This window comes from Poecilia latipinna, unplaced genomic scaffold (genome assembly GCF_001443285.1).
Source record: "Poecilia latipinna isolate Pla-1442-1.1 unplaced genomic scaffold, P_latipinna-1.0 Scaffold965, whole genome shotgun sequence".
Lineage (NCBI taxonomy): Eukaryota > Metazoa > Chordata > Actinopteri > Cyprinodontiformes > Poeciliidae > Poecilia > Poecilia latipinna.
The window spans coordinates 157,416-177,456 of record NW_015113581.1 but is presented as its reverse complement, the minus strand read 5'-3'; the positions used below and the strand labels follow the sequence as shown (position 1 = coordinate 177,456).

The window sequence follows — 20,041 nt, the reverse complement described above, 5'->3', positions numbered from 1 at the left end:
TTTATAAACTATTATTATATACGTATATAAAATTTTTAATTTTGTTGTTTACCTGTTTTTAAACTTTCATCTTTGTTTGAATCTACGTGCCTCGATTGCCTGTCATTTTTCTGCACCTGAATTTCCCCACCTTGATACAGCAAAAACCATTTATTTTTCTATTATTTGTAAAATATTTGAAAACAACAATTCCTTTCGCTTGCCATTTGTCTTGGATTATCGTATTAAATCCCAATAAAACACAAATTGTGAAAAGGTTCAAAGGTTACGGAGACATTTGCAAGGCACCGTTCAATCTGGCAACCAGCAGGCCCATGAAACAGAAGCCCAGAGATGTAATTAAATCCAGCGCACTCGCTCCCAGTCAGCAGGATACGGATAAGAGGCGACACAAAAACTAATAAACACAATGCCTTTCTGAACCACACACAGCTGACAATATGCCTCCGCTTCCACTTGGATCGAAGAAATATCCAAAGACCCAACTCGACTTGGCGCTAACACACAGGTCAGATAATTGACACCAGAACATATTCAAAGCCATGCTCTGGCATAATAAGGCAGCCATTACTTTAGCCAGTTTCCATCCTACATCTTCCAAGAATTAGCAAACAAAAAATAGTGCTTTTATTCTTGAAATACTTTGAATAGCTAAAAATCAACCGATACCTTCTTCAAATAAATATGAAAGATGCTACAGCCCAAAGAGTGTCCATTTACTATGAACCCAAATAAAACCGCATAAGGCTGTCATTAAATTTTAAGCAGACTTACGTTGCCTTGTTAGCGAGCTGCATCTCCTGTGGAGGCTCTGTGACCATTCTGGCAGTGTGTGCTGCTATGCTTTGTTGTGTGTGTTGGTTTATTTCTGTCAGCCTGTCTGTTTGTGTGTGTCACTACCCAGGGACAGACCACTGGGATGGCAGCCTCTGCGCTGACTTTGCTGTCATAAATTAAAAAGGCCTCCTTAACGGTCTAGAGAGCATATCAGCTTTTCTGTCCCATCACATCCATGTGACCCCTGCCCCCCAACGGCCGGTCAGACCGCCAAACACACTCGCACTGCATGTAAAGACCCCACGCCCCCCCGCACTCGGCTGCAGCGTTAGCTTGATCTCCAGAGGTCTAACATGCAACACACACACACACACACACCAGGACAGACATCGCCTCACAGTTGTGACACATTCACGAAGCGAAGGGCTGACACACAGTGACACAATCGACTGCAGTGAAGCTCGTCTAGTTGTTCTTCAGGAGACTGGCTCAGCAAATCTCATTTTATGCTCCTCTTTTTCATTTTTAGTGTCAACCTTTCCCTTCCTCCCACACCCTCTTTTATTTCTAAAGGTGACCTTTTATTCTTTCTTGGTTGGGATAGGCCTATGGTTGATACAAAACACATTTCTTTTTTTTTTTTGCACAAAATCCTTTTTTGATAATGATTTGGTCTCCTTTCAGAATGAGCCGTTTTAGAGACTCTTGTCACTTTAAATTTAAATAAGCTGCTGCTGGTCATGCCCCCAATTCAAAATGGCAGATATATAGACGAATAGTTATAAAACAATTGCTAGTTTCAAGTACAAATAAATTAGTACACTTGAATTAAGACAAAACTATTGTACAACTGTACATCTTTGAAAAGCAGAAGTGGAGCCTCCTGCACAACCAACAAGAATGCAGTAAGTGGTTTCTGAATGGTAAGTGAATAACAAAACAATTGTCTTTTCCAACAGCCATTGCACAGCGCAAACAAACATGCTGGAGCTTATCTTTTGGTTGATAGGTGAATGGCTGAGGTTGCTAAGAAACGGGCTGGGATTGGCTGGGGTTGCTAGGTGACCACACAGTGCCTTTCAGTTGTAACTTTACATTTCAGAGGTTTTTGAAACTTAGTTCATTTTCCAGACACCAAAAAATTTAAGTGATGTTATTTCCCTTATAACTGGAACTTAAACAATCTTCTATATTGAGCTGAAAAGTTACTTGTAAATTTCATCTCATTTCAAGTGTACTATATTTGCACTAGTGACTACACCAAAAATAATTGCTGCAATTTTGAGTTTTTGCTGTGTATTTACTCCTATGCAGTCAATTTATCTTTATTTTACCAATTTGTTAATGTTTGTATTTCAGCTTTTTTTTCATGCATTGTCAAAAAAAAAAGCAATAAAACTGAACTCTCAAAACATTTTTTTCCCATAATTTTATGTGAAATTAGTTACATGTACTGTGGGCTCACCTCGTGTTGAACATAGGGTTCGTGTACATTGGGGGTGGACACAGAGGCTGCTCTGCCGGACTGTTTGGGGGTACAGAGAACCCCACTTTCTTGCTCTGTCCTGGGACTCCATCTGTGGATGCAGAGGAATATCTTTATTCACACCTCATCCTATTAGTTTGGCATCAGCTCTACCTACAGAAACTCACTCAGCCAAAAACGTGGGCTATGATAGGACATTGTAAAAGTATTTATCCTCAGAATTTTGTTTACTTTGTGTCACGATTAGATAGAGGAACCTCTAACAGTTAATTTTAACTCTTCCTACAGATTTTGGTTGTAAATATCCATGTATGTTTAGAGCTGTTGTTTTCTATAAAGGTAGCCTGGTAAAAACCAGTCCCTTGTTCTACGTTTTGCTTCGTTGAGAAGCAATAAACCTGAACTTGCTTGCTGGAGCCGCGGACGGTTGAAGTTTTGAATTTCATCCGATCGCTAACGTTTACCCGTGACGTATGTAAATGCGCCACTTCGACGCTATGAAACTTACCGGAAGTTGCCTGCGCTGTAAATAACCGTCCTCCACTAAGAAGAGAGAAGTGCAGAGCCGAACGGCTGTTAATGTTAATTCAATATTTGGAAGCGTGACCAACACTTACTTAATATGACTTCGTTCACTTCCTCCGTCGCCATTGCTAAAACTAAAACAGCGCAGAAAATCTACGTCATCGTTTACGACGGCTCCTTCTGTTCGCTGATTGGCCCGATTGAAATTCTACTGGAGAAATGAAGGATTCTTCCAGGATTGGTCTGTACTTTGCTCCAGTCATCTTACTATAACCGTGACCAGTAGCGATGCTCGATAACTGATACCACTGATTTCATTTCCGAACCACATGAATAATAATAACGGAGTAAATCTAAAATAAGTGTTGTTGTTTTATAATATGGGTCATTCAAATTGAAATTCGGAGTAAAATATTTAGTTAAACAATTAATAATAATAATAATAATAATAATAAAAACTTTATTTCAAAATGTAGGTATTTATTTTTACTGAGTGATTGGGCTTCTTATGGTGAAAGGAAAAGTAGTTATCCACCAACCAACTAAAATAGACAAGATCTCAGTAATATAGTTTCTTTCTACTGTATTTTCGTTAATGGTATACGTTACCTCAAATAACTGAAGTATCAAAAGTATCAGTGTTTTCAAATAAGAATTGATTTTAGAGCATTTCTGGTATCCCTGTCCCTGCTGAAGAAAATTGTCCCCCTCAGTATGATGCTTTAAATAGAACATCTTCTTTTTTTTTCTTTTAGTAATGGCTTTTTACTCTTCCACAAAGTCCAGTTTTTGTGGATTGCAGGACTAATAGTTGTCCTGTCAACAGATTTCCACCTGGCTCTCTGCTGCTTCTCCAGGGTTTCCCTACCCTCTTGGACTTTTTTCTTCACATATGCACTATTTAGTGTTGGTTTAATACATAAGGTCCAAATATAATCAATCTTTTAAAGGTTTAATACTTTTGCAGGTCACTGTGAGTGAAACGGTCCAAACTGCTGCCATGTCTGGCCATATGTTGTAGCAGGCTAGTTAGCAGCGCTGGCTGCTCGGTAATCCCCTCAGCCACCCAGATTTAAGAGGCTATTTTTGCAGACTCTTAGTCTGAGTCTCTGGCTTACTGATAAGTAGTTTTTCTGTCTTTGTCATTTTTCTTTGTTTTGCTTCACATGGTGAGTTCAATGCGACCAAAACTATGTGGCAATTAGGGCTGCAGTTTACGATTATTTTAGTCATCAGTTATTCTGATGATTTCATTCAATATCCAAAAATACTTTATTGATGCCAAAGTGAAATTAAATGTTGTTGTAACTCATATTATTTTAAATTATTCAAAGAGGTATTGCAGATGGTATTGGCCGTTGACAGGAAAGATCTCCTGTAGTGGTCTGTATTACAGCGATTTTGAACATGCCTCTGACTAAAGACACTCTGTTTTGTTCGATTAATATATATATATATATATATATATATATATATATATATGTATATATATATATATATATATATATATATATACATATATATATATATATATATATATATAGTACGTTCTGCAGGTTTTTCATTTAACATCTTAAGAATTTATTTTCTCTAATATTAGAAATAATTCAATCCCTTTTTAAAAAAGGAAAATAATCACCTGCTGCCTGAAATGCATTCTGTTACAGTAACACATTTTGCTGGACAATAACTTGTCCCAGAAACTATTGTGATAATATCATTTTAAGACCATTTCTAAGCAATATAGTATGGTATAATAATGCAATAATGTGTTGTCAAAGATGAATGAATTCTAATGAACATTTAATAGTAGAACTGGAAGACACTTTAAATATCCAAAATAAACAAACAACACAACAGACACAAAAAATAAAATGAATGAAAACAAAATTATCCTTCAAAAAAGATCTAGCTGAGATCAAAACACCAGACTGCAGACTTTTGTCAGCCAGATTTTGATAGAAAGAGAGCAACAATAAATCATGTAAATGGGAATTATTGACCCCGTTTTAATTTATGATGCGATTAATTGATTTATCGCTTATTGCGACAGGCCTGCTGATAAATTGTTTCAGCTCTTGTGCACAGGCCGTCCGTATTTGACAGGTGCTTGATTGAAAAATGAAACAGCACTGCTGATGCATTTTCTTTTTTAGTCTGGTGGTAATTATCAAAAATAAGAGCTACTCCATCTGTGTACCTTCTCCATCCAACAGGAAGCAGGTCAGCAGGCGAGGACACACCTCCTCCAAAACGGAGCAGAAAGAGCCGAAAGCAGCGGGCCCTTTAGAGGACAGGTGATTTAGGAACACCTCCGCCCGTCCTCTGCTGGACTCCTGACCCAGGATCTCCTTGTACTCCACCAGTGAGAAGACCTTGTCGTACACCAGGTAGGGGAGCACAGCATTGACATCCAGCTCACTGAGGATCTGCTCTCTGTGCTCTTTGAGGATCTTCGCCGCCCATCTCTTCCTCTTCCTGGTGCATGGCCTCTTGCCAGATTTCTGCTGCTGCTGCTGCTGCTTCTTCTGCTTCTTCACAAACCACTTCTTGGAGCCGCTGCCAAACATCTTCAAGTCGTGGAGGCCCACCAAAACTTCTCCCACCGCTCTGTCAGCACAGCTCCCAAAGGAGAGGAAGTGCATATTTCCTGCCAGTGTGAACACTCTGCCACATATTTCTTTGAGCTAACCCTTTGTTGTCGTCTGAGTCGTTTATCTGGGGCAGGAAGAAACAATCTGGACAGTAGCTGATTTTTAGCTGGGTACTTAGCAGCTCTAAGAAGATTAACAACCTCTTAAGTACTGCCATGCACACTGCTCTACGCTCCTCACACATCCTAAACATGTTGTGCATTGTCTCCTCACTTGTTGGTAGATTAAGACATTCATTGAAGCAGACTTTAAAGGGGATGTATTATGCACAATTAACATTTTGCACATTTTTGTACTTTCATTTGGGTCTCAGCTGCTTCTAAAAACAGTCCCAACGGCTTAAAGGAGCCCCCCAGATGTTTTTTTTTTTTTTGGCAATAAGTTCATGTTAAATGAGTCGTTTCAAAAACTTCTGGAATGTAACATTACAAATCAGCAACCCCAGTGAAGCCCAGACCCGTTACCTAGCAACACTAGTGCAACTCTGTCCATCACCTAGCAACCCAGGCTGGATTCCAACATGATTGGTCATCTGTTTTACTGGTGTACAATGGCTGCTGGGAAAAAACACAACAAGCATTAAGTTTTTAAATTACCATCCAGAAGCCTTAACTCTTGTTCCATTCTTATTGGTTGTGCAGGAGGCTACACTTAAGCTTATCAAAGATCTAAATTTTGCAAGCTTTTATAGATCCATTTGGGTTTGAAATGCTTCTAAAAATAAGCCCAAGTGCTTAAGAACCCATGCAGTTGGGCTTTTTTGGCAATAATTTAATATTTTTTCGTGTCTGGAAAATGAGTCGTTTCAAACTCATTTTGTGTTAAAGACACATTTAACTGGCACTGTTACTTAGCAACCAAAGCTGAGCTCCAGCATGTTTGGTCAGGTGGTTTTATTACTGTATGTGCTGCACAATGGCTGCTGGAAAAGGCAAGTGTTTTGTTGCTGACTTACCATTCAGAAGCTGCATTCTTGTTAGTTGTTGTGCAGGAGGCTCTATTTCTGTTTTTCAAAGATATACAATTGTTTATCTCCTTGCAGACATTTTTCTTTAGGCCAGCAGCAGATTGTTTGGATTTAAAGTGACAAGATGCCCTAAAATGGCTCAAAATAGGCAGAACTGAGCAAATTAAAATCTCTTTTTTTTTAATTATTTTGTGCAAGGAAATGCAATGAATATGTTTTGTATAGACCATTGACCTGTCCTAGTCTGTTCAAGGAAACATATCAGGTCACCTTTAAACCATCAGGCTTGAAAAACCATCTGTATTCCTCCTTTTCCTTCCCAGCTCCTTCTTGGAGAATATTTCAGAAGTTATTTTGGTCCTGCTGACTGGCCTGAAAAGCTCCAGGGACTTTGAAAACAAGGTTAGTGATTCAACTCCTCCACTCATTGTGGAAAACTTGTGTAAAGTGAATGAGACGTACAGCTAAGGTCCCTCCTGAGCAAGAAAGTTGCAGCATTCATCAGTCCATTGATCAGCCCTCCAACAACTTCACCTTCCTGCTTATTGCTGTGAATGTGACACCCGATTAAAGCAAGATTAAAACCCGTTCCCTATGTGCACCGACCCGTCACGCTGAACCGCAGAGAAGCATTTAACATGTAATTGGATGGAGCAAGGGCGTTTAAAGGGGGAGCTTAATGTATTGTACTGAAAATCTATAAAAATAGGAATAAAAGCAGAACAAATCGATATGACCTTGGACCAAATTTTTATCCAGCTGCTGTGACGGAGGTGAGGATGAGCGGCTCTTTTCCAGAAGAGGGTGCCATTTCATCAGCCGGTTTCACTTAAACTAACCAGAAAAAACTCTTAATTATTTTTTTTTTTTCCACATAGAAAAAAACTAAATGGGACTAAAAATGTGGGACCAGTTCGACTCAATATGAATTTACAACAAATCAGCTTTTATTTTACTTTATACTCACATCTGCTGAGACTAAATTATGAACAATTTTATTTTATTTTATTTTATTTTATATTGTAAAGCTGAATTTAAATGTATTTTAAGGGAGTTTATGATGTAAAAGGCCGACTTTATTCTAACACCACTAATTAAAATTCAACAAAATTAGTTTCCTACATGATTTAAAAAATATATTAAATTCACATTTCACAATTATTTAACACATATTTTGTCTTGTTTCTAATCACGTAATCCTAGTAAAAACACACATATATATTTAATTGAGTCAAAAGAAAAGTAAAAAAGACAAAAAAGTCAGAAAAAAGAAAGAAAAAGTAAAGGGGGAAAAAAGGAAGAGATAAAAAATGGCAAAATAGAAAAGAAAGAGAGGACGAAAAGGAAATTAAGATAATAAAAGGAAAATCACAAAAGAAAAGAATAAAAAAGACAAAAGAAAGAAGGAGAAAGAAAGAAAAAGCAAAAAAGGAAGAGAAAGGAAAAGGAAAAAGAAGAAAAGAGAAAGAAAAAGGGAAAAAGACAAAAAATGGACAAAAGAAAAAAGAATCAGGAAGAAACAAAAGGAAAAAAGGCAAAAAAAGAAAAATAAGAAAAATATAAAAATCCTTCTACATGCATGTTACTATAAATCCTTTTTCTTAATCTGAAATGTATTTGATTCATAAACAAACTGATCTCCAAGTCAGTGAAACAATCACCAAGCATAACAAATATCAAACTTATTCCAGTGAATAAGCAGGACAAGGGCTGCTAAGGCTGAGTAATTCACATAATTACACGACACACAGAAAACTGCAGACTGTTGGAAAGAATTTAACATTTCAGTAGAGCGGCCTGCCTTATCAGTCAACCAATAAATCCAATTTATCAGTTTGGATGAACTCGAGTGCAGTTTTAGTCTAAAAGCGAGCTGCACCAGAAGGAGCCGACAGCAGAAATTTGAGAGCCTTCGCTGCACAAAACCTCACAGGTCCTTACATAATCAAACCTCCCCAAGTCAGATGAAATATTTTATTACAGGTTGAACACAAAGAAACAATTAAGTCATGATTTTTAAAACATACTCCAAAAATTCAAGTATATCTGCATATTGAAGAGACTGATTTAAAACAAGTTGGTTCATTTGCAAATGAAGGTGGTTTGAATCCATTTACATCTACAGCAAACAAATAAATTACTTACTCCACTGCAAAAATACAAAATCTCACCAAGTAATTCTGGACTATTTTTTATTGCAAGTATCTTAAAACACAAAAAATGAGACAAAACCTGATTTACAAGTAACTTTTCAACAAGATATACGAGTTTGTTTTAAGCTAATAACTCCTTAATATTGATTAAAAAGTACTACTTTCATTCACAGATTATTTCCTCCCTTCCTTTCCTTTTTCTAAATTTGTATAGCACATTATTATTTCACTTATAAGAAAACATTTTATAAGTGAATTAATATTAAGGAATTATTGGCCTTAAACAAGCTCCTATATCTTGCTGAAAGATACTTAGAAGTTAGTTTTGTCTTATTTCAAGCATGCTCAGATATTACTAGGTTTTTATTACTTGGTATTTTGTAATTTTACAGTGGTCATGAATAAAGAAAGTGAATTATGAAAAAAAATACATTCCTATGACTTTGAACAAGTTAAATATTCTTGTTCCTGATTGCAATCAATGTATGAATCATGTTTCTGATTAGAGAACAAAACTGCAAGGAAAAGATGTTTAATTAGGTGGATTAAAATAAACTTCAAGCCAAAAAAACCCAAAAACCTACTGCAATGGTTGTAGCATTTTTGCTGAAATATTAATTATCAATAGTGTTGTTTCTGTAACTCAAAGCTCAGGACTGATCAGAAGTTTTCATAGTGATGCATGAAGTAGGCCTGATCTCTCTTGTTCATCTTCTGACACGCTTTCTCCACGTTCTTGGTCAGTCCAGGCGGTCCGCAGCTGAACACGCCGATTTTACCGACCTGAGGAAGAATGATAAAGAACCATGAAGCTTCAAAAGTTAAATATGGCTGTCCAGGCTTTATCATCTGGGCGAGGATTTCCTTTGCAAACACACAGAATGCTGCAAAAGATAGAAACATTGAATTTCATATTTTTATTTTTATTAAATAAAAATACTATTTTATTTAATGAGATTAACTGAAATGGATAGAATTTTATTTTAATAAAATATTTTATATAATCTTATTAGATAAAGATTAAATTAACTATTTAATAAATATAAAATATTTACATTTTTATTTTATTTTTTCTCACATTTACTATTTTAATTTTTGTTGTGCTTTCTTTTGTGCAAAATGACAATGAAAATAATTCTTATTCTATTCAATAATTATTACATCCATTTAGCATAAATGCTGCCTCATACTTTCTGATTTTAGTTAGAAATTAGTTCTGTGATGGAAAATATGATCAGGTACTTTTTAAATCTGATCTTGAATATTTTACCAGATACAATTTTCCACTACAGTCCCTGCTTTTCATAAGATAATGTGTAATATTTTTATACTAATCCCATCAAGTTTTATTTAACCTTCACAGTTTAGGTTCTTTGCAGCTTCCTTCTGTCTTTTTCTTGTCAAAAACTTTTCTATTTTTAGCTAAAGAAGCAAAACAACCTGATAAACTCGACTGGCAGCCGATCAGAAAGATGAACATGACAAATAATTTCCTGAATTTTCCCTCTGTGGGACAATAAAGGCTTTTTCTCTCTTCTATCTCCAAGTTATTTAAACTTATGTTTTATAATAAAAACAAAAACAATTTTTAAATGTAAACTTTTTTTTCCACTTTTTTCTCCTCTTCCCTCTGAGGTCCCTTTAGCGCCCCCTGGTGGCCCTGCCCACTTTGAAAAACAGTGACAGAGCACTGACCTCAGGGTGAACTTCCTGCAAAGAGCTGAAGAAGGAGACGAAGGGTGGACGCCCAAAGTGAGTGACGGAGCGCAGGCCGGTGAAGAGGCTGCGGTTCCACACCTTCTGAAAGTGGCGCTCACACACGTACTGCACAGAGGAGAGCAAAGCGGCCTTAACGGTAAGATAAACAGAAGTCATGGCTGATAAGCTGAAACAGATCAAAATTTAACATGATAATTCAGCTGAAATACAAAACATTTTTAAAATAAGTATGCAAACCTTTGAACTCTAATGAGGCGTTCAAGTTACCTGGGATGTGGGAACTCTGAGCTACTTTTTCTTAAAGGGGCAGTATGTGTTTTCCAGCCATAAAGTGCAGTTTTATAGTATAATCAAGTTACCATGTTACCTTCAGTTGTTATAGGAATGCCATATAGAGCTCTGGATAAAATTGAGACCACTTAAAATGATCAGTTTTACTTTTGATAGGTCTATGTTTGACTAAAATGAACATCGTTCCTTTGTTCTATGAACTACTGACACCATGTCTCCGAAATTACAAGCAAGAATTTTGTAATTATTTGCACAAAATGAGAAATGGTCAAAATAACGTAAGAGATTAAGTCCTTTCAGACCTCAAATAATGCAAAGAAAAAAAAGCTAACATTCATTTGGAAACAATAATACTAATGTTTCAACTCAGGAATAGTTCAGAAATCAATATTTTCAATGTGGTTCAGTGCAGCGGGCTCTTCATAACCTTGACTGGCAGTCAAGGTTATGGCAGTCAGTTACTGTTTGCTGTAGTCGCTTTAGCTAAGTGACTTCCAATTTCCGATCAGGAACACCACTGGCACATAAAGACTTTTAGTTTTTATGTGCCAGTCAAGGTTATCTTTATCTAAGATAGACAACCAAATCCCAAGAAAAAAAAACAATTATAGCAAAATCTAGACTTATTTCATGTGACTGAGGTCAAACTGTTGTGTTCACATCCAAAGAGACTTTAAAAAGAAACTGGAAGAAGAGTTAAAAGGAAATAAACAATATAAAAAAAATCTAAGAAAGAAGAGGCAACAATTTATCCAGAAGTTAATATAAGCTAATATAAACAAGTCTCTATTATCATAATTATTCTTTTAAAAAACAAAGAAAGTCATTCGGTAAGTCGTTTACCGAATGACTTAAAAGAAATTTGACTTCCTGATTGAACTTCTTGAAATTGGGCCTCTGTCTCTTTAAGAAACTCCAGCTCTTTCTGAAACTGCCTTCAGGAAGTCATCACATCATGGCTCCTCCATTAACCCTTTAACAAAGTTTTTACCAGCGATTCACTGAGAAGCAGCTGGTATAATGAGCTCAGCAGATGCTCAGTCCCACCAGCTGTTTGCTGATTGCTGCTGGCTAGTCTGAAGGAGCCGAGTGGGCGAGGGCTGCTCTGTGAGGTAGAAGCTCTGTTGCCGGGAACCTGAATCTCCAAGGAGGACCTGTGCTTCGAGGGCGGGGCTAGGTCCACCCAGGTGTTTTCCACAGCTCAATGGTTGCCACGGAGATTAACAGATTTCTCCAACACGCATGGAAGAACCAAAGCAAAACTCCAGATATGTTTTTGATGCATGAACATGACGTAAAGCTCAAAAAAGTGGATTTTACATAAAAAATGGATTTTACATAATACAACCCCTTTAAAACAGTGAAACATCAACGCGGCGAAGCCCATAAACACTCTCTGCTGTTACCAACGTAACTGTAAGCTTTAGCCGCTTCCCACTAGCAAACAGTGGTTGTGTGGTGTTAAGCTCACCAGCATGGTGGTGCGCAGGTCGAACTTCTCGGCCACCTGGGTGATGTACGTGTGGACGGAGACCAGCTCCTGCGTGTCCATTTCCTCCACCTCCCTGATGATGTCTGAGACCCACTCAAACTGCCGCTGCGTTCGGGTCACCCAGATGAAATAAACCTTCAGACGACAGATGTTACTGAGAGGCTTTACGGATCAAATTAAATATGAGTTACAGCAGTTTCAACACTTTCTGAGAAACATTTTATTTATTTTTACTTTTTTTAGAAGCACCCCTAATGATTTTTATAAAACTCTGCAGCAAACTTAGTTTTATTGAAGTGAAAAAATAGAAAAAAACCCCCCCGCAAAATCTTAAGTATTTTTGTCTAGTTTCAATGACTACTTAAGATCGATGAAAAAGTTTTAGTTTAACTGACTATTTCACTTTAAACATGAGAAAATGCCATGAAAGAAATAATCTGCCAGTGGAAACAGAACTTTTAAAAAACAATATTAAGGAATTGTTTACCTAAAACAAGCTTCTGTATCTTGATGAAACGTTACTTTTAAGTTAGTTTTGTCTTAAGATGTTTTCACTGGAAAAAATACTTGTTAAGATTTTGTGTTTTTGCTGTGTTTCCATTTTGAATAGAACTGAACAGAAACTTCACTGCAAAAACACAAAATCTTACCAAGTTTATTTAGTTCAAATATCTCAGTAAACTGGAAATAATACAAGTAAATTTTCAGCAAGATATAGGCGCTTGTTTTGTTTTACTATTTCCACTAGTATATTTTTCAACTTCTGACAACACTTTTGTAACATCTGCAAGTGAACTAGTACTTTTAAATAATTGACTTAAAACATGCTCCTATATCTTGCTGAAAAGTTATTCTTATTTTAAGTGTTTTGTTTTTGGTTATGTTTTTATTTTGGATATTTAAAATGTCTTCCTGTTTGAACTTATTAATCATTGAGATAATTAACTCCTATTACCATGCAATTACCAATATATTATTTGAAATTTGTCTAAAGACAGTTTTATTATCATTTATTGCAATAATTATTGGGACTTTTTTGTTATTGTGACAGGCCTAAAGGACAAACAGGCATATTCAATAAATTATAATATGTTCCAATTAGGCTAATTTGAATATTGACAACATTTAACTTTCTGTATTATTATTATTATTATTTTTATTTTATTTTATTTTTTTTATTGTACTGATATCATATTCAAATTTTAAATGTCATGTTTATAATCTGAAGTTTCTTCTTCTCCAGAGGTGCCATTAAAGATGGCAGGTGGTAGTTGCAAACCTTTTTACACAGAATCTTGGACTTGATGGAGGACTTGAACACCAGGTCCTTGAGGATCGAGGTGAACGGTGTGACGCCGATTCCTCCTCCCACCAGAACAGACACCTCAAAGTCGTTCCACTCCTGATGGCCTTCGCCGAACGGCCCGTCCAAGTAGAGCTTCAGATTAAAGAAAATCCCTTCATTACTGTCACAAAGGGCCAAAAACCATTAAAAGCGGTGATAAAGCAGCAAAGAGGCATACTTTTGGGTAGGAACCAAACTCCAGGAGGCTCTCCTCGGTGTAGAGCTCTCGGAGCCGACTGGTCCAGGGTCCCACGGCCCGGATGTGCAGGCTCAGGTTCTCCTCATGAGGGGCTGAAGTCAGAGTGAATGGGTGGTACTCGTCTGTGCCCAGCACCAGGCAGGCGACCCGAACCCACTGGCCTGAACGGTACACGAAGCCCGGGGGACGCTTGAACTCCAGATGTGTCACGCCTTTGGGAAGAACAGCCGAGAGAAGCGTCACATAGAGTGTAGATAAGAGATAAGAATAAGAAATTAGTTTGTTTTAAACGGGACCTATTATTCAAAATTCACAACTTTCTAAAAAAAAAATAAAGATTTTTGGCAAGTTCATGTTTTTTTGGTGTCTGGAAAATGAGCCGTTTCAAAAACCTTCCAATTGTTACATCACATTCTAGGGTCATTGCGTCGTTACCTAGCAATGCCAGCAGAGTTCTACACGTTACCTAGCAATGCCAGCAAAGTTCTACACGTTACCTAGCAACCCAAGCTGAGCCCCAGCATGTTTAGTCAGCTGGTTTTACCGTTCTATGTGCTGTACAATGACTGCTGATTATGGACTTATCATCCAGAAACCACTTGCTTTTTCAAAGATAGACTGCTGTAAAATTGTGCATCTTTTTGCAGTCATCTTCACCTGCGAGTGTAAACGTTGAGTTTGAGGAGTGTGGCCAGCAGCAGCTTATTTTCATTTAAAGTGACAAGAGGCCTTAAAACAACTTATTCTGAAAGGAGTTCAAAATACACTGCAAAACAAGAACTCTTACAAAATATTTTTTGCTTCATTTTTTTGTGCAAATAAGAAAACTAAAACTAACTTGCAAATAATTTTTCAGCAAAATATATGGCAGTTTGTTTCAAGGCTATAATTCCTTAATATTGATAATAATTAAGAACTACTTCCACTGGCAGATCACTTAATACATGGGAAAATGTTTGGTTATAAGTGACAAAATTTAGTACTTTTTATCAATATTAAGGGATTATTAATTTAAAACAATATCTTTTGTCTTAGTGAAAAAATTGCACTAGAAAGTAGACAAAAATACTTGGTAACATTTTGTATATTTGCAGTGTAGGCAGAACTAGCCAGACTAAAATCAAAATTTTCTAATGATGATTTTGTGCAACAACATCAAAAAACATGTAGCGAACATGTTCTTCATTGCCCTAATAGGTCACCTTTAAAGACGATAAATTACGAATATCACCTGAAGGCAGCAGCTCTGCTCTGAGAACAGGGATCTCCACCTTTTTCCTGCTCAGGCTGATCAGTTTGTCCAGCAGGAAGAGCAGGCTGGGCGGGATCAGGTAGACGTGGAAACGAGGCTCCTGGAGCAGAGCGTAGCTGCCGTGTATGACCGTCTGATGGACACACACACACACACACACACACACACACACACACACACACACTGGTATCAGACAATCATAGCTGCCTCCCCAGCAGGGATCTGAGCTCAGAAAGTGCTTACCAGAATGTACACAACAACGTAGAGGTAGTGAGTGATCCAAAACCCACGAAAACTGATGCGACGGAAGTAGTGGGAGGCAAAAACGTACATGAATGCAAAGGCAAAGAGAAGCAGGACACCGGTGATTCCTACAGGAAGCAGAAGGAAAAAATTACACAAAAAGCTTTGACAAGATCTAAACTTTAAAATTGGATTATAAGTCTACCTGGAACTGTCTGAAAGAACCACCAGTACCACTTAGGAGGGATTTCAGACCTAAAATGGAAAAATAACAGTGAATTACTTAAATCAGCGTTTTTCAAAATAGGGGCTGTAGCACTGAAGGTTGCCACCAGGAGGTGCTATGGAGGCCTGAGAAAGTTGGAGAGAATATGTAAAAAAAATTAAAATAAAAAAATTATAAATTAATTTTTTTTAGATATATTTAATGGTCACTGGAAATAATTTTCTCAGAATTCTAATTTTAATCTCAGAAATCTGACTTTAATCTCAGAATTTTGACTTTAATTTCAGAATTTTGACTTTAATCTCAGAATTTTTACTTTTTTTCTCAGAATTCTAATTTTAATCTCAGAATTTCAACCTTTATCTCTGAATTCTAACTCTTTTCTTAGTATTATGAGGTCAAAATTGTGACTTTAATTATCTGAAATCAAAGGTTAGAACTTGGAAATTGAAGTCAGAATTTTGCTAATTTTTTTCAGTGTCTCTAATCCTCCTCCATACAGTTTTTCTATCATTACTATAAAATATAAGGTAAAATAATTTATTAAAATGCTCATCGTCCTGACAGCTTATTGTCAAATTTATGAAGCAACTCTGCTCCCCAAGCTAGCATAGCAACGCAAAATGGAAAAGTTTTTGTCAAGACAAAAAACCCTAAGAAAACTCACAGCCAACTAAAATGAGAAGGTATGATGCAGCATTCATGCTGAAAGAATTTAACAATGAGGGAAAAAAACAACATTGTAAAATGGGCTTGCTAAGGGGGAAGCTAATGCTAATCTAAGACATCTCCAAATTTCTCAGTGAAATGTGTAATCTTGCCCATTGTTGACGACGACGTTTGGGAACAGGCAGGACAGGATGCTGAGGTCGCTTATGGAAAACATGTAGATGTTGACCACATGGCCCAAACTGTGAGCAACTGCAGAGGAAACACAAAAACCAGTGAGAAGCATATGAAAAGAGCAACAACAACGCAATGACACAAAAACCAGCAATACATGAGCACAACGATATCCACTGATTCACATTTTCACTGGGAAACTAGAGAACGCTGCTTAGTCAAGAAATAATAATTAAACAGTGACTGGTCCTCGCTTCTTAGCTCAAAGTCTTATCCTGGTTAAGAGAAAAGACTTTAAACCTCTTTTGTCATGCCAGATGTCATGCAAGAAAGCCATCTTGTCTCATTTTAAAGCAAAAAAGATTAAATACGCCCTTGAAGGATAAACGACTAAGCCCTGGAAAACATTGGCATATTTGATTCAATGATGTTACAGGAGGAACACACCGCAGTGATGAATAAAACACTGTTTAAGAACTTAATGATGCTGTTTTCAGCACAAAGAGCCTGAAGTAAACGCAGCTCTCTAGTCTAATTGAACACCTTTATTTGGGGAAGTGAATGCTCTGCAAAATTTTAAAGATAAATGTTATGCAGAAAAACTTGCAATACCATCTTAGAGGATGTAGGTAAAACATGGTATATCTGTGTTTTTGCACCTTATTTTGAACATGTTATGTCGATCTGTAGATGACATGTTTAAGTGAAAAATGTATTAAGAATAAACTGAACAATTACAGTGTGAAAAACTATTTCAATTCAGACAAAAAAATCTGTATCAGCAGATCAGGCTTTTTAAAGGTGCGGTATTATGAATTTTCCAGGCAGATAGTTACCATTTGCAGCACAACCAGGCAACTATGTTACCTTAAAAAATTATATGTCTATCAAAAATAACTTGAAGAAATGTGAGTTTCCAATATAATGCCTTAAAATTGGGCCTCTGTCTCTTTAAGAGGCTCCTGCTGTTTCCGAAACTCCACCTTCAGCTACAGTTGGGTGATATTTTATCACAACACTTTGTGGCATTATTGTGATAAAAACAATTTATTACTTAATTTTTAGTTTTAATCACACAAAAGTAAAAAAGCATTTGGCAAAAATTACGTCATCAGACGGATCATAATATAAAGTTAAGTGGAAATTTAGATATTTTAAAGATCAAAATGAAAATAACTCATAAATACCACAACTATGAAATAACAAAATCAGGCAAAAAAACAAATTTTCCAGATAATTTTGTTTTCAATACAACATTTATTAAACTTTAACACATTTTTGTTCCTTATTCAGTAAAGCTACTGAAAAATAGAGAACCCAGAAATTTTACTCAACTAGGACAGGAAAAGTAAAAATATTCCTAATGGTAATTTTTTTCCAAAGAGTTACTCAGTTAAATGTAATTGATTAGAAGTTGCTTGTTGCTACCTGATCTACAGTAACCTACATCTGTTTTTTATCATTAGCTCCTCCAGACTGACCTGAGAGGACGATGGCCGTCATGGCCATGATGCGGTGCAAGTCGATGGCAGCGTCGAAGGGGATGTAGCGGTTCAGGAAGGTTTCTCTCAACAGCGTGATGAGGTTTCGACACACGGTGAGGAGGATGTAGGGATACAGGAAGGAGATTCCAGCCGCTGTGCCGCGAGCGACGATGATGCCCATCACTGTGGATTCAGGCACTCCAGTGGCTTCAGCCTGAGAACTGTAGACTGAACACAGGATCTCAGTCAACCATTTATTCCAAGGTTTGGTACACGTCTTCATGAGGTGATGTTTGATAACTTAGATGTTTTCTGCTCACAGTAGCATCTCTCAGTGATCACACCAGCTGTGATGCCAAACACGACGATGAAACAAACGATGTGGCGGCGGTAGTTCTCGATGAAACGTTTGAACTGCTGGACTTTCTGCTGCACAGGGTTCCGGATGTACTGCTCACGATTCGGCTTCACGTAAACAGTTGGGGCTTTAACGCTTAACCTGCAAGTAAACAAATCAGTGACATGTTTTGTAGTGATTATCTGAGTTTATACTGGCTTACTAGCTGCGTGGGAAGAGTTTTCTGATTGTGAATAACACAGAAAAACAGACTTTAATGCTGTTTCACCACTTTCTCTTTTACAAAATTGACCAAAATGTTTGTTTAAAGTGAAATTTTAAAGGTGACCTACTAAGGTGAAGATGGGCGATACAACATTTTTTGCATAAAATCTTTCTTAGATAATGTTAGTCTGATTAGTTCTGGCTATTTCAAGCTCCTTTCTGAATGAACTGTTTTAGGGCTTTTGAATAAAAAAAAAAATACTGCTGTCCCCTAACTCAACATTTACACTCACACATGGCTGCAAACAGATCTACAATTATTCAACTGTTCATCTTTGAAAAGCAGAAGTAGAGCGTCCTGCGCAACCTACAAGAATGCAGCAAGTGGTTTTTGGATGGTAAGTCAACAACAAGACACTTGTCTTTTCTAGCAGCCATTGTACAGGGAATACAGTGGTAAGACCAGCTAACCAAACCTGCTGGAGCTCTTCTTGGGTTGCTAGGTGATAGGCGGAGCTCTGCAGGGGTTGCTAGGTGACGGGCAGTGCCTGCTGATTTGTGACGTTACATTTTGGAGGTTTTTGAAACGGTTAACTTTTCAGACACCAAATGCCATTAAGTTAATGCCAAAAAATGGCTTGTTTTTTAAGCATTAGCGACCTAAATGAAGTACATGAAAAATATATAATAATAGTGGTAATGGGACCAATACAAACAAACTCTAATTTGCATTTATTGAATACCTTAAAAACTGAGACGTCACACAACTTTCAGACTGAAATGCAGCAACCAATGACATCTAAGATAACCAGAAATGTGAATTGGCCAAGAAAATCATGCTATTTTCTTGATATTGATAAAAAAAAAGGTACTAATTTCACTGGCAGATTATTTAACTTATACAGTACATTTTTCCCATGTTGTAATTGAAATAATCTCCAGTGAAACTAGTACATTTTAAGAGATTATTGACTTAAAACAAGTTCCTACATGTTGCTGGAATATTATTTGTAAGTTAGTTTTGACTTATTTCAAGTGTATGAAGATTTGAACTAGAAATTCGACAAAAGTACTTGGTAAGATTTTGTGTTTTTGCAGTGGTTCAAACTGAAATTCCGAAAACTGACTTACTTTTTCCGTCTTCGTAGCTCCAATCCATCTGATTTACTACTGCTGTAATAAAAAATCAAATAAAACTGTTAGCAGCTTATGAGCTTTCTTATTTATATATCTTGCAGTCAGTAGTGTTTGTGTACTTCCTGTATCAATAAATAGCGGTTTATTCTGCTTTCTTACCTGTTTGCTGGAAGGATGAAGGACACTCTCTGGTCTCGACTCAGGCGTTTCTTTCCCTGATTCTCCATCCCTGGAAAGACAGAAATGGATCCGATAAGGACAAAAGACGAATAAAGGTCTTAAAGGGGACCTTTTTACATGTTTTTATACTTCCATTTGGGTTTCTACTGCTTCTAAAAACACTTTTAAAAAAACACCCAGCCATTTATTGGCAGTAAGTTAATGCTTTTTGATGTCTAGAAAATTAGCTGTTTCAAAAACCGCAAGAATGTAACATCATAAATCAGCAGGCACTGGCCTCTCACCTAGTAACCTCAGAGAAGCCCAGCCCGTTACCTAGTAACCTCAGAGAAGCCCAGCCCGTTACCTAGTAACCTCAGCCAGACCTGCCGTCACCTAGCATCCTCAGAGAAGCCCAGCCCGTTACCTAGCAACCTCAGCCAGACCTGCCGTCACCTAGCCACATCAGAGAAGCCCAGCCCGTTACCTAGTAACATCAGTCAGGCCTAGCCCGTTACCTAGCAACC

General features: G+C 37.1%; 2 protein-coding genes across 3 annotated transcripts in view; both read right to left on the bottom strand.

The window, feature by feature from the left end:
• tjp1b (tight junction protein 1b) overlaps window positions 1-5,768 on the bottom strand; it is a 39,863-nt gene extending 34,095 nt beyond the window's left edge. For both annotated transcript variants that reach the window (XM_015049911.1, XM_015049912.1), the window contains exons 1-2: window positions 4,989-5,768; window positions 2,243-2,354 (exon numbers count right to left, since the gene is read on the bottom strand). In XM_015049911.1, the coding sequence (XP_014905397.1) occupies window positions 2,243-2,354; window positions 4,989-5,433 (557 nt within the window). In that variant the 5' untranslated portion in view covers window positions 5,434-5,768. The remainder of the gene's footprint in view (window positions 1-2,242; window positions 2,355-4,988) is intronic.
• Window positions 5,769-8,858: 3,090 nt separating this feature from the next.
• The window catches only part of duox (dual oxidase), a 30,713-nt gene continuing 19,530 nt past the window's right edge, over window positions 8,859-20,041 (bottom strand). Inside the window, exons 22-34 of the mRNA XM_015049907.1 lie at window positions 19,515-19,584; window positions 19,350-19,391; window positions 17,977-18,155; window positions 17,654-17,884; window positions 16,151-16,250; window positions 15,309-15,358; window positions 15,104-15,231; window positions 14,840-14,993; window positions 13,588-13,820; window positions 13,344-13,502; window positions 12,044-12,199; window positions 10,258-10,386; window positions 8,859-9,345 (exon numbers count right to left, since the gene is read on the bottom strand). Of these exons, the coding sequence (XP_014905393.1) occupies window positions 9,223-9,345; window positions 10,258-10,386; window positions 12,044-12,199; window positions 13,344-13,502; window positions 13,588-13,820; window positions 14,840-14,993; window positions 15,104-15,231; window positions 15,309-15,358; window positions 16,151-16,250; window positions 17,654-17,884; window positions 17,977-18,155; window positions 19,350-19,391; window positions 19,515-19,584 (1,754 nt within the window). The 3' untranslated portion in view covers window positions 8,859-9,222. The remainder of the gene's footprint in view (window positions 9,346-10,257; window positions 10,387-12,043; window positions 12,200-13,343; window positions 13,503-13,587; window positions 13,821-14,839; window positions 14,994-15,103; window positions 15,232-15,308; window positions 15,359-16,150; window positions 16,251-17,653; window positions 17,885-17,976; window positions 18,156-19,349; window positions 19,392-19,514; window positions 19,585-20,041) is intronic.